The sequence below is a fragment of the Copadichromis virginalis genome, linkage group LG7 (genome assembly GCF_057382275.1).
Source record: "Copadichromis virginalis isolate Kocher_CV1m ecotype Utaka linkage group LG7, C_Virginalis_male_GT1.1, whole genome shotgun sequence".
NCBI classification, from domain to species: Eukaryota; Metazoa; Chordata; class Actinopteri; order Cichliformes; family Cichlidae; genus Copadichromis; species Copadichromis virginalis.
The window spans coordinates 65,368,667-65,383,674 of NC_140624.1; the positions used below are offsets into that span (position 1 = coordinate 65,368,667).

At 40.3% G+C, this 15,008-nt stretch overlaps 1 protein-coding gene across 1 annotated transcript in view; it reads right to left on the bottom strand.

Annotated features, from left to right (window-relative positions):
• Positions 1 to 14,110, bottom strand: part of spire2 (spire-type actin nucleation factor 2) — a 55,030-nt gene extending 40,920 nt beyond the window's left edge. Inside the window, exon 1 of the mRNA XM_085464781.1 lies at positions 13,639 to 14,110. Coding sequence (XP_085320907.1) covers positions 13,639 to 13,936 — 298 coding nt within the window. The 5' untranslated portion in view covers positions 13,937 to 14,110. The remainder of the gene's footprint in view (positions 1 to 13,638) is intronic.
• Positions 14,111 to 15,008: the final 898 nt, after the last annotated feature.

The following is a 15,008-nucleotide window of genomic DNA, read 5'->3' on the forward strand; positions in this document are numbered from 1 at the left end:
ACAAGCGGCAGAAATGAGCTTCCTCCGAAGGGTGGCTGGCCTCTCCCTTAGAGATAGGGTGAGAAGTTCGGCCATCCGGGAGGGGCTCAGAGTAGAGCAGCTGCTGCTCCACATCGAAAGGAGCCAGCTGAGGTGGTTCGGGCATCTGACAAGGATGCCCCCTGGGCGCCTCCTGGGTGAGGTGTTCCAGGCATGTCCCACCGGGAGGAGGCCCCGGGGCAGACCCAGGACACGCTGGAGAGATTATATCTCTCGGCTGGCCTGGGAACGCCTTGGTATTCCCCCGGATAAGCTGGAGGAGGTGGCTGGGGAGAGGGAGGTCTGGGCCTCTTTGCTTAGGCTGCTGCCCCCGCGACCCGGCCCCGGACAAAGCGGATGAAGATGGATGGATGGATGGATGGATGGATGGATAACAATTAGCTAATGTTGTTCATGAGACTAAAGTCATATCACTTTGGTAATGTAAATATAATATGGCCAATATTATAGTTATTATATTAGTCATTATTAGCTATTACAGCAGTGAACATGAACTCTGTGTCAAATACTGAGCTTCAGTACAGATTCAAGTTGCAGTTATTTACATGTCTTATCACCTTAAATCTTCACTCAAAGACAAGTATATACGAATGACTGCCAAATTTATTTGCCACTGAAGCAGAAGGATGGTATCTGAATAAAACCTCTCTTGACATGCCTAGATGACATTAAAGCTTGGTTGGCTCCAAACTTTTTAAATTTGAATGAAAAGAAAACAGATTTGTTGGTGTTTGGACCCAGTGGCCCCTGTGAGTCCTCTTCTTTTGATTTGGAACCCCTGGAAGTTTATTTTAAACCTGTTGTTACTGCCCTTGGTTTTAAGTTGGACCAGTCCAGTTTTTATCATTTAAGGCGACTGGCAAGAGTAAAATCTTTTCTTTCTAGGCAGCACTTTGAAACCGTGATCCATGCTTTTATTTCTTCCCCTGTGGACTACTGTTAAGCACTTTATGTGGGGGTCAGTCAGGTGTTACTCTGACGTCTGCAGCTGGTTCAAAATGTATATTGACAGTGCATATATAGGTGTATCATATATAAGAGACAAATGTTGTTCCTTCAGTATGTTGGCATTACTAAATTTGGCTCAATGCTTACATACATGTGTAAAAAGAAAATGTACAAGCTGTGATAACTGTTTCTGATAAAATGAAGAGTAGACTGATACATTAAATATTCCTTTATTGGGTGAGAAAATCAGACCATGTCATAACTGCTTTAAGTCATACAGAATAGATATCAGAGCCTTAAACAGGCGGACTTCTACTAAATGGGTCAAACTGGGCAGAAGGTATACAAACACATAACATCCTTATAGAATATGATGTAACACTACAGATCAACTTACCTCAGAATATATAAAGCAAATAAACAATTACAGCAATATGATGCAACAAACACAGCAGTGCTACTAATCCAAAATACTCAAAGCTTCATAGAAGTGAAACAAACATTTATTTTTAGCTCTATTCTGCTGCTGATACATACTTTATTTTTCTGAACATTAAACTTGTTGCTGCCTTTCATAGTGTGTAACTTAAAGGCCCTGAGTACTTTCTCCCACACTGAAAACACTGGAATGATAAAATTATTTGAACATTACCTAATAAGACTGTTTCAGGACAGACAATAAGTTATGTTAAACTTTTCTATCAGTCCTTCACAAACAGGGAACAGTCTGTCTATTCTCTCCATCTGTCAGCTGCTGCTGGTTCTTCCTCCTCCTCTTCCTCACACACTGCTGAGTTTGTCCTGGTGGATCATCAGGGGTGCAAAGCCTCACAGATGATGTGCAGCAGTGGGTCCCTCAGTCTGTCCTCACTCTGGACACTTGCAGGTGTCACACATAGAAATCAAATGTGTGATAAGCTGCAGGATTCAAACACAAGTGTAACTTATAAATACATGTTCTTCCTTTTTTACACAATCAACAGAGAGAGAGTGCAGGACAGACAGACAGGTGACAGTCTCAGGTGTACACACTGCTACAAAACAGCACAAAAGAAGGAGGATTTAGTTTGTGTTATTACGAAACAAAAAGAGTTCCCAGATGGTACAGTGGACACATGTGTGACTCCTGTGATTAAAGCATCTTTCTTTCAGCTTAACGAGTGAACTGTCAGCTCGTTCAAACACACGTTAAAGTCCGTTTGGCTCGACACCACTGAACAGAGGCAGCAATATAACATAGCTACCATTAACAGTGCAGTGAATCCTGCTTGTGCCGTGATATTCAGGACTGCAAACCGAGCAGCATTCACTGACTTTCAGCTTGTTGTGTTTGTGGATATATGACTGACTTTAATTATCCATAAAATCATCACAATCTCTGTAAGATTAAAGTCAACTATTGAACGGCGTATATTTTGAAGTAAAGGCTTTAAAACCAAGTTAGTACAAACGTCGCTAATGTCACATAACTTTCCTGACATGTGGCCAACACTAATGTTTTAATGTTCTTCATTATAAAAACATTTGCGCATAAATAAGTGACATAATATTCACGACTTACTTCTGAAAGTTTACTCTTCGTCCGCTCCGCTTCCGCCGTTTTTTTTCGGCAAAATTATCCACACCACCGCTGCGCTATGAAGTCTGGGATATGTTGGGCCATGAAGGCTACACCGACCAATCCTTAAAATTCAGGGAAATTAAGGACGCATTTGAGGGCCGCATTTCGAGCAGCCTTTGAATTGGGACAGCCTTCGTCGTGTCACTGTGACGTAATCGGCCTTAAAATGCAGCCTTTAAGGCTGCAGACCCCAAATCCGGTCATTGGTACTTCCTGGCTTGTGTAGTTACTAGGTAACAAAAGCTCAACACTGCCCCTAGCGTCCTGGAGCACTTCCGTTGTGTTTTGGAATTTGCATGTGTTTTGGGGTTTGCATGTGTTTTGGATTTTGCAAGTGTTTTGGAGTTTGTACGTGTTTTGGAGTTTGTACGTGTTTTGGAATTTGCATGTGTTTTGGGGTTTGCATGTGTTTTGGATTTTGCACGTGTTTTGGAGTTTGCACGTGTTTTGGAGTTTGCACGTGTTTTGGAGTTTGCAAGTGTTTTGTCTCTAGGGGCCACCGTAGTAATGTGACAAAATGTGGAAATGTTCAAGGGGGCCGAATACTTTTGCAAGCCACTGTATATACATATATATATATATACACATATATATAGTTATGAGATTAGGGCTGCCACGATTAGTCGACTACTCACGATTACGTCGACTATCAAAATCGTAGACGACTAATTTAATAGTCAACGCGTCGTTTGAAGCTTCGTAAGATCCAGACCCAGGAATATGTAGCAGGATTTAAGAGTGTAATAACAGACTGAAACAGAAGATGGCAGCAATGCATCTACAAGGATGCCAGCTGCCGTTAAACGCCAAAGAAGAAGAAGAAGAAGTAGAAGAAGCAGTCTCCGATATAATAGCTGTGTCCAAATTCAGGGTTCGCATCCTTTGGAGGAGCGACGCGACAAAGGCTGTCCAAATTCAAAGACTCCTCCAAATGCATCCTTCATTTGCCCAGATTTGAAGGATGGGTCGGGTGTGTTCTTCATGGCCCAACCTATCCTAGAATTCAGAGTGCGACCCAGCCAATTCCAGTTTCCAACAATGGCGACTGCTACTTAGTTTTAACATTACTCTTTCTGGGTCACAAAATAAACTTTTCAGGTATTTTCAGGCAAAATGTAGCTGTGTAAACTTCAAATATCTGCTCGATTTATCAAGATATTACATATTTGCAAAAGTGCTTCAACGTTTACGGAGACGTCTGTTACCCACCAGCTCAACAGCTGACTAGGTGGTCAAGGCTCACTAGAGCCCGTGAGAACAGCAAATACCCGGCACATTGTTTTCAAAACCCCTGCAGTCTTTCACTACTCAGGTTAAACATGATATATAAGTCACTTAGATAACTTAAAAATGTTATAGTTTGGCTTTTTTTCAGAATTTTATTTGTTCCTGAGTAAATCGATTTGGCTGAGATTAAAGTTATTGTTTTCACACAGCTGAATAAACGTCAAACAGAAAACTGATTAAACAGAAGTATGAGATGGTCGAGAATTTACTCCAGTGTCCTGTTATATTTTAGATAGCAAAGAGCAGACGGCTGCGTTTATTAAATTCCACCGAGACAATCGGCAAATTTCATTAAAAGTTCAATAAACTATAATCTGCTCTTTATTTTTAGTTGGCACATACCTTAAGCACTTCGAGTTGTAAGCTAATGATAGTTATATGGAGATCGACAGACCATGTGACTTTCGTGCATTGCATTGTAGGTACGAGTGGCAGCAAAATCAAAACACTGCATCGAGTGCTAGCATTTCCAGCACCGGTAATCATTAATTCTGCGGTTTTAATCCCTACTTGCATTTTATTTGCCCCCAAAACAGTTCTGTACAAAACGAAGGAGAACACAGCAAGTCCGTAAAAAGGCAAAAAAAAAGGTACGAGGAAAAAAATCTAAGGAGTGAAAGGGTCAGACCCATACGAGCATACAGAGTGGACTAAAGACGTTAGCGTGCTGCCCAACTTTCATCACGCTCATATTTATAATGATATGGTCCTAAGTGTGAGTGTTGGGCTCACGAAATGTTTAGTAACTTCCCTGCAAAGAGCCCAGGTCCAGTTTACTTTGGTGTATCTATTTTCTGATTTAGACTATTTCATTTCACAGCTGTTGTTAAAATTTTTTCTTTGTCTCCTGTACAGGCCAACGCAATCTATTTGTCTTTTCAGGTTGTAGTATTATACAACATTAATAATTAATTAAATTTATTGTCTTTATATATAACTGGCATTATTGTTTCATTTTATTATAGAATCTTAAAAGAAAGAGGCAAAATTGTATTCCATTATGCTTTATTAGCTGCTTTGGTGAAAAACAAATCAGCACTGCAAAAGAAACAAAGAAAACCATTTCAAAACAACATACTGGAAAACAGTTATTCATCACTTGATTGCTTCTTAACCGATCAAATCTCGCTGTGGTAGTGCTTTAAACTCGGTATGACCCAGGTTGATAGAGGGTGCCCGGTCTGGATTGCATTCCAGCATTTTGTAGGCTGGTTTGCCTACAAAACACAACAAACATTAGCCCGCAAAGCCACAGTGAACAAAGCAGCATAGCGCAACGAATTCAGTTCAAATCAATACAAGACTTATTTGTAACCTACAGCAACAATTATGTTATGATAAATTACGTATTAATTACAACAAAAGACTTACCTTCGTGGAAATGCTTGGAGCAGACTAACATGTGAGTTGGAGTGTTCTGGAACATTATATTTGGTCTTCGAATAGTTGCAATCCAGGCCATCCATCACCTCTTTGTGACTTCGGAAACATGACCTGAACAATTTGTCTTCCACGACGGAATCTGATAAAAACCGATCTCTTTACCCGTCGGCTTCCCGCGTCTCTCATGCTACCGGCTATGGCAGTAAATAAAAAAACAACTTATTGCCATTCTTTGTGTTTCTGTTTATCTCTGTGTGACTGTTGTCTTGTAATAATCCATGCGCGCTAGTACCACTGCCACTTGTACCAACAATCCTTTGCGGTTTTACCCCGGAAATGACGTCACATTTTCTATCTCTATAAGGGCAGATGCATGCTGGTGCAATAAGCGATACGTTTCACGTCCAATGGATGCATGATCTGACTAGTCGACTAATCGTAAAAATAATTGGTGACTAGTCAACTATCAAAATAATCATTCGTGGCAGCCTTATTTGAGACACTCACAAACAAACAAAATCACAGTTTAGTGAAGCGGTAACGGAGCCTGCTTATGGGAAACCGTGATCTAATTAGTTTTTTTGCAATAGTAAGTAATCGGATTACAGTAATGCGTTACTTTTAACGCGTTACTGCCCATCTCTGTATAAATATACATGTGTGTGTGTTAAACTACAATTAAAATTAAAATTGACATTAAAACTACCTTAAATGTTAAAAATACACTGTGTGTTTAGAAAAAACTACACCGTTAAACCGTTAAGCACAGTGGTGGTAGCATCATGCTCTGGGGCTGTGTTGCCTCCAGAGGAAATTATGCCCATTTGATTCCTGTCGATTGGGCAATGGATATGGACTACGAGTCCATGACGAGAGTGCAGAAGCTTTTGACCAGAATCAGATGCAGAAGTTACCAAAAACATACTTATATTCTTACAATCTCACACTCTTGCTACTCAATTCAAAAGAACTTCAAGCTGTAACTAAGATATCTGCCAGCACAATTATAATAAGCCAAACAAGAATTTTCCACCCAAACTGCAGAGCTCTCCCCAACATGTCAGCAATAACTGCGTTCCAGATGGCAGCTGGTTCATGAACACTCCTCATGCATTTGGAAAAGAACATTTCAGTCTGACATCAGCTTGCTGCAGTACCATGAGTCAGTTCATCTTCTGGGTGTTTCACTTTAGATTTGTGCTTCTGCAGGGATAGTAGGTGCAACAGCTCATCTCACCAACAGGAGCCATCAATGACGTTTCAACTAAAGGTCGAGGTCAGGAGAGGGAAGCAGGTTTTAATTTTCCTCTCACTGTTCGTATCAGATGTCAGAACTGAATTTGATAAACAGAGTGAATTTGCAGCATATCAGCGAGGATGTTTTCCTCCGTTGCAGTCTCACTGTCTCAGGTTTTTTTTTACATCAGGTGTGTGTTTACATTAAAATGCTGTGTAGCACAACATCAGTCTGAGTTCATATCAGGATTCACATTAACCTCCTCCTCTGCAGATTGCCGCACTACCTGATGGGGTTTAGATTTCCAGGAAATTGTTATTTGAGACAGCTGAGGCCATGTGCCGTGAATGCTAACGTTACTGTGCATTTATATTTCCAGCACACAGAAGCAGGTAAAACAGTCAGACTATCAAAGCAGATCAGTTCAGAGACAATGTTCTTTAGCTCAACTATTTTTTCTTGTGTCTGGCAGGCATCGGATTCATCAAATCCAAATAGCTTTCTATTGGATTTCACCAGTTTTCCCTGTCTCAAGGTGAATCAGCTCGTTCTGGAAAGAGAGTTTGACTAATGAAGATAAAAATCTCCCGAACAGCTACTAAACTGACATTCCTGTTTTTAAGTGATTGAGTTTAAGGTCAAGAACAAACCTCAAGTTTTCAAGGCAACACAGAGAAGATGACAAAATCACAATTTCCATTTACTGGGGCCAAATATTTGAAGGCAGTGGTTCTTAAGTCCAGGTGTAATTTTAGGTCCCAGAGTGGGGTGTGGGGTTAGTTGAAAGGAATGCAGAGTATTTCAACTACAAACTACAAGAAGTTGGGGTGATGATCACATATGAGCTGCTGAAAGAGGTATTTTATTGGTTTCTTTTCTTCCTAAATACACTACTCATAATAAATTGAATCCAGTGATAGGTTTCAGAAAAGGTAGGAAAGGAAAGAACACTGGAAAAGTAGTTTAATGTTAGAAAAAGAAACTGACAAACAAGCAAACTTTGTTGTTTCCAGATAGACTGCATCTTTGACAGGTAAGGAATAGGAAGGGTTTGGGATCGGGAAGACTGTGTGAGTAAATAGTGCCACATTTTAGTTGTAATGTGTCTCAATGTACAACTGCAAACAATTTGAGGATTGTATAATTTATTTAATTATGTCCCATTCAACTATAGGGAATGCAGACAAGGTTGGGCCCTCGGATAGCACTGCACAAAAAATATACATAATTCTTCAAGGAAATCATCACATAGGCACAATAATGCCTCTGAAAACCATTCAGTGATCAGTGTTCTTCACTGTTCCATCCATGGTTATCCAAGTATAATTCGCGAGGGCTGCAGTCTTAGCAGAGATGTCCACACCTCTCCTCTCCCCAGTCACCGCCTGTAGTTCCTCTGGGGAACACCGAGGCCATAAAAGCCAGCCAGAGACATAATCTCTCAAGTGAACCCTCTGTCTCCCTTGTAGTCTGCTCTTAGCTGGGCATGCCCAAATCACCTCACCTAGGAGGCATCCCAGTCACTGCTTCTCAAAATGTATTTCAAAAGATAAATGTAAATGATATATAGAGCTGAATATCAAAGTATATATCAAATATATCAAATATCTGATATCAAAGTATAAAATGACATTTACACACAACTTACTCAACGAGCAAATAACAGGCTGACATTTACCCGAAAGAAATAAAATGGAAACAATTTGACAGTGCTAAAAGCAAAGAGGTAGATTACTTAAATTACGCCCACATAAATTACCCATCAAATTAAAACCAAACACTTTTCACAGTCAAGGAATCAGGTGACTATTGAAATACATAAAACAAACTAAACCTCTCAGAAATCAAAGCAGTTTGTTTTTGACATTTTCTTGTATATTGCAGAAAGAAAAAAAAAAGAATATCAAGTAAATTTTGTCATCTAAATTTTGACAGAAGAGTTAATAGTGGAACAGATTAGATGTCAGAGGCCTCATTACATCTGGAGTAAAACAAAAGCAGCAGCAACAACAACATGACAGTAATTGCCAAGCATGGAGATGGGACTATAATGTAGTCAGGATGCTTTGCTGCAGCTTTCCACGTCTGAAGGGCAGTATTACAAAGTAAAGTTTGGACTTCAGATGGTGTAGTATGCTGTTCTGGGTGAATACGGCCACATAAAGAAAGGAAAATGTCCCTGTAGCCAACGAACTGCATTAATAATGCAGACAGACTATAATAAACTCACCACCTCATGCTGGTTTAGGGATTTGCATCACTGCTTTGATTTGGACCGTTTACTTATGGACTAGCAGAGCGTAAACCAACACAGGCTGCAAGGATAGCCAGCTCTCAGTTAATGGGAGCTAAACATCTGAGGGTTCATGATGCCAAAGTTTGAACTGCTGTTGTGTAAAATAAAAACAAAATAAAGTGATGTGCAGATCTCATAAACTCATATTTTTATTAAAAGAAACAGAACATAGAAAACATAAGTTTAAACCGAAAAATTCCCCATTTCAAGAAAAGAAAAGAAAAAACTCTAAAAAGTCAAGTTTACCACTGTGCAGCAAATCGAGCGCACCTCTCTGCGTTTCGAACACGCGTCACAACAATTAAGAGGACCCGAGGGAAGCTCGGAAAGCTAAGCAGAAGTTATTTGGAGAGGAGAGTGACTGCCGTTGGTTGAAAAGAGAGGTAAAAAAAACTTCAGTGGTGTGGAAACATTATGGGTTCGCGGAGTCAGACGTGGATCAAGTAGACATAGTGTAAACTTTGCTACGGTGTCATAGCTGCACCACAGAGCAACACTGCAAAGTTCACTAAACATAGATCTTTACATTTTTCATTTATTCCTTATACTGCAAACATTTGCACTGTTATCAGTATTTGCACACTATTTTATATTATTTTTTAAAGTCGTTATTCAATACATTGTTATTGTTAACCCTTTAAAGCCGGTCAGAGCAGCACGCTCCGTTTTGTGTAACTATTTTTAAATCCCTGTAGAACCTGAACCGCGTAAGCTAGCGCAATAATTTTTTTTGCATATGAAACCAGAGGAGTTGTACTTACATCTTATGCCATCAGCTTGTCCTTGGTCACGGTTTCCTTCCACATAAAGCTTTGCAAAAATTGCATAAAAAGCGCTTGCAGGAACAAAAACATAATACTCCAGAAACACGCTTTGCCGATCTGATCAGCTGTTCGTAACACTTCCGACATTGAAAAAGACATCAACGCGAACTATCGCATGTCCGCCATTTCCTGCCCGAAACCGGAAGTGACGTCATTTTCGCGGAAAATGTAGTTTTTTACTTGTAGGCCTTAAAATCCTATACTGGTGTTTTTATAAGTCATGTTTGACTTTTCTGAATAGTTTCTGGGATGCTTAGGACTCATATTGCACTGCTGGAAATAGTTTATTTTGATGCACATGCTGTTTTCTTTGCAAATTTGTATCATAGGATTGTTTTTCGTTTTTCCTGCAGTATATAAAAATTGCTCTATCTCCAAAATAAAACTATGAAGACACTCAAAATAAATTTCCTGTTGTTGTAAACTATTTTTTGCAATTTTTTTGTATTTAAAGTTTTGAGGGATAAACCTCTTAAATTTCTCCAAGTAGAAATATATGTAAAAAAAACCCAAAAACGATTTATTGCACTTTTTTGCTATTAATGTAGTTACTTTGGACTTAATGCATACATATTATTAAAATATGGGCTATAACAGTTGTATTTATGTATAACAACTTGAAATGCTCCCAAAAATGGCACTACAGCATGTAAAAAAAAATAATATAAGCTCTGGCGGACTTGGTTCTATGGTAGGTCTTAAAGGGTTAAATAAATATCGTCAAATAATCGAGATCTCAATTTCAGTGAAAATAATCGTGATTATCATTTTTGCCATAATCGAGCAGCCCTACCTGACATCATCTAGATGGGAGCACATGTTGCTCTAAAATGTGTTTATATCTTTCAGGATTGATGATGGCTATCCAGATATGCAAGCTGACAATTCTATAGGCACTAATGCACTTTTGAAATGATTGTTGATAACAAGCCGGATGGCCTTTCTCCCTTTAGTCTGGAGAATGTGGTATCCATGTTTTCCAAAGAGAATTTCAAATTTTGTCTCACCGCAGAATGTCCATTTTAAACAACATGATCCAGACAAGACACTTCATGTTCCCATATGGCTTCTTCTTTGCATGGCAGAAACCTAACCTGCATTGTACACAGCTTGGTGAACCATGTTCATGGTCAGTGATTTCTGTAAGTGTTCATGAGCCGATGCAGTGATTTTCATGACAGAATCACGCCTGCTTTTGATGCAGTGTTGGCCTCAAGGATCATATCCAATACTGATTTTCAGCTTTGTCCTTTGCAGACATAGATTTTATCTATTTGTATTTATATAGCGTCATATCACAACAACAGTTAACAATCTTCTAGACTCACTAGTGTTGCCACAGGTCGTCTTTAGTTTCTAAAACAGCCCCACCTTGAGATTCGATTAGCTGGTCTATCCTGAAGCCAAAAAGCTGCACCGTCATATGAGTCAAGCAGTGAGAGGTGGCCAAAAGACTCCTTATTCCCTTATTCTGATTAAAAACATAGTTTTCCTCCTCAGTGAACTATTGTAAATATAACTGTGTATTGCTAAATAACAATATTGCACTGTACGTATTACTCTGCGACGCTCCGGACTACGGTAGCCGTAATGCTCTGACAATCCATCAAGCGGTGCAGCTCCGTAGCTCACCAAAGTCTAACTAAAACATTCACTGACAGATTGCTGAGCGCCGTGTACCACCTAAAATCGGTTCGCGGTCAGTAAGCACAACCAGAATTCATACATAAGGCGAACAGTCGATTTTTGAGAAAATGAAAGGATTTTAGGCCATGCATGTCGTTAGTGCGGTTAGCTCGCTAACACGTTGATGCAGTCCAGCCCCACGCACGGGGGCGATTCGCGGTAACTCGTTAACAGAGATTTGCCGTGTCCATCTTGTCGTTGCCTGCAGGTGAAGCGATGGGGGAGGAGGGGGAGTTGTGTTCAGTGAAGGAGAGGCGAGGCCGAGTAAAGTTGCATAGAGACAAAAGTGGACAAAAGAGAGGCAAACTTGCGGCTCCACAAGTATAATTATAACGTAACATAGACTATATCGATATAAACGATATTGTCACATCTTATATCTCGTATGAAAATATATCGATATTTTTTAAAAACTCGATATATCGCCCAGTCCTAGTCAGACACTCTACCTTCCCCCTTCTTTACTGTTGTAACCACGCTGCATTTTGTTAGCTCCATTACCAACAGGAGGAATCTTGTCTTAAAAAGTTTTCTCCCTTATTGTTTTACTGCAGTCACATCTTCTAATGCCTCGTCATCAAGATCTGTCCACAGTAACAATCATTAGAAGTCAATTTTCAACCAGTTCAAGGGGTTTGGCTTGCTATTTATTATTTATGACACATTCCGCTGATTGCCCGTTCCCCACACCTGTATGACAGCTTCTAAATCTAAAGCAGTTCACTCCAACAGCACTGCCATAACATCTGATAAAAAAAAGCGATAATCCTACTTTATGTTTATTATTGAGGTCACAGTTCAGGATGATGGTGTAATGAGCTCATATTTAAAAGGTGTTCCTTGAAACAGTGTAACCATTTTATGCAAATTAATGCTGTGTTTTTCAAAAAGGTTACATTAACTTTACTTTTTCTTTATGATCATTTCTCATGTAAACATCAGAACCATGACTGACCCATGATTAACTAATAAGCATGTTATATGACATTTGAACAAATGGCAGAAAGAAAAGTAAAGTGCCATCCTCAAACATGCACACAGACCCTCCCTGTTTGATCTCTGAACAGCTGTTACAACAGCTGCTACTGTATATTCACCTGGAGACTTTATCAAAAAAGGAACTCAGCATTTCACAGTTTTTCCTGAGATTTGATATCCAATATTCTTTTCTTTTGCCCACATTTCTCAGTCATATGTTAAAATGTAAAAGTATCTTCTCTCAGGGCTGCTGGCAAGAAATATCCTTGCTGTATTTTGCCTAATTGCAAAATAAACAGGTTACAGACATGACTTTAAGCACAAAATATGAATTTCTGGAGATATTGTGTCGCCATTGCCTAAGATAAGATTTTTGGAGTGAGAGGTGAAAAAAGTTTGAGCACAAATTTGCCTATTTCGGATTAAATTGAGTTTTGACTTAAGTGTCTCCGTGCAGCCTCCTCTTGAACTGCAGTGAGGACATAAATACTTTACATGCAGCAGGATAGTATGCAGGTACGGGCTAATTTCAGCACGGAGGGGACAAGAGGAAGGCTGCCTAAAATCCTCTGGGCTTCTAGCCACCCTTTGATGTCTCCAAAACAGTCTTTGCATAAGGAGATGCTAGGGGAAAGCGGTGCTCCATGAATAATTTATCATTTACCGGCATAATACGAGTCATCCTTGCTGGCACGAGTAGTGCGACAAAATCTAGATGGTGTAAAATATAAAAACACAAAGGCAGTTTAAGTAAGTGAAGCTCGGGGTTGCGCAAATGACCAAATAATCCAGCTGAGGGTCAGCAGTGTAGGGATTGATGCTGTTTGAGACGGGACAGGTTAGCACCGCGGCGTCCGTTACTGAGCAAGACGTTGTGAGCCAAACTCTGTATTAAATGCGAATAACTTAGGACAAAATGCTTTAGATTTGTGTTCCTGGTAGATAAAATACGACATAATGATACTATATGAAACAATATTAGACACTCTTCAGTTCCGCGTTATTATTGTGAACAAAGCATGGAGCACTTTAGTACACTTCTGGATATAAACACAAGCGCTGCTCACTGAGGCGGAGTAGTTTACTGGGAGAAATCATTGCGGTGCGGATGAAAAAAAGCGGTTATTTATTTATTTATTAATTTTTTTACAAAAATGGAAATTAAACTACGCCGAATTCAAAAGTGGGTTTTAATATTTAAAACTAACGACAGGTAAACCTGCAAAGGCCATGCTGCTTCTGGCAACTGGTCTATCCTGTTAAAATGCACTTTTTCCCCACTTGCTTTTAGTTATCAAGATAGCGGAAAGTTGGGAGTAACCGCGGCCGCCTCTCCTACCGTCATATCCTTGCTCCCGCTGTAACGATACGGTTCCGTCCCTGTGGAGGAGGATGGAGGACGGGTCCTTCACCCGGCTGACTCTCCCTGCCGGCGGGCGGGGCACCCTGAGCCCGCTGCAGCACTGGTAGCACACCGCCCATGCCTGCTCCTCGTTGATGGGCTGCTCGTAGGACTTCAGCACCTCCTCCAGAGACAGTTCCCGGGGCTCCGCCAGGTCCCGGGAAGCGTCGCGGTCCGTGGGGGCGGTCACCCGTGGGTCCCCATCCTCGCCGCTTCTGTTAGTGGATCTGGCCATGGCTGCGATGCCGTGGAGCCCATTCTTTACTCCGCAAGCACCGGAGCCATTGATGCTGACCGTCTCACGGCCCAGTCTGCTGTGCAGTCCGCGGCTCAGACGTCTTCAAGTACCGCAGCTGCGCCTCGTTATCGCAGTGATGCCGTCAACTTCGCCACCGGAAGCGCAGCGTTTCCGGATCACGTTTTCAAACAATAATAACTTTTCAAAGTAAAATATTTTGGAACCGGTGTTTCAAAGGGTTTTTGTTTTGTTTTGTAAAAAGCCAATCAGAAGACCTATGCGCATAAAGTAAAAAGAAAATAAGCAATACAATTAAGATCTGTTAGTTTTTAGTTATTTTCTTCTGTACAATATTGTATAAACGTCTATAGTCACATCTCATTTTGTTTTATTTTGCTTCCAAGAATGTCTATGCATTGCATCTGGCCCTTCAGCAGATCCATCTACTCTTCAATGAAATCTCATCTGAAATAGTCTAAGTGGGAGTCAAGAAGCTCTTCTTAAGGAAGGGAAATAGCTGAGGTATTCCAGATTACCCAGAACTGGACTAAAAATGAGTGGCAGGTCTGATGGAGTGATGAAATTGTGAGGCAGCATTTTAGTCAATGGTGTTGGAGATCTTGTTAAAACTGATGGAATTTTGAACACAGAAATGTACCATTAGATTTTAATATCCCATGCAATTCCATGTGGAAAGCAGATTGGTAATAATTGGTAATGGCTTCATTTTTCAGCATGACACAGCAAACACAATGGCAATGGAGTCAAAGGTATGCGAGATAGAAAAACACACAATGTAACATCTTTAGTCATGGATTGGCCTCCTCAGGACTTGGCATGTTAGTTGAGCGCCACAGTGTGATGAAGAATAATGTTCAACTGATTTTCAAGCTTGTTAGAATTGCAAACCTGACAGAGTCAGCTAAACTTTATGTATTACTTTATACAGTATTTCCATGTGTGTTTGCAAATGTTTGTTAGCAGGCAGGGCATACATGGAATGCCATAACCAAGTGCATAGTATACAGAAACATATGGCCTGGAAGTCCTGAGGTCAAAATGTGAGATG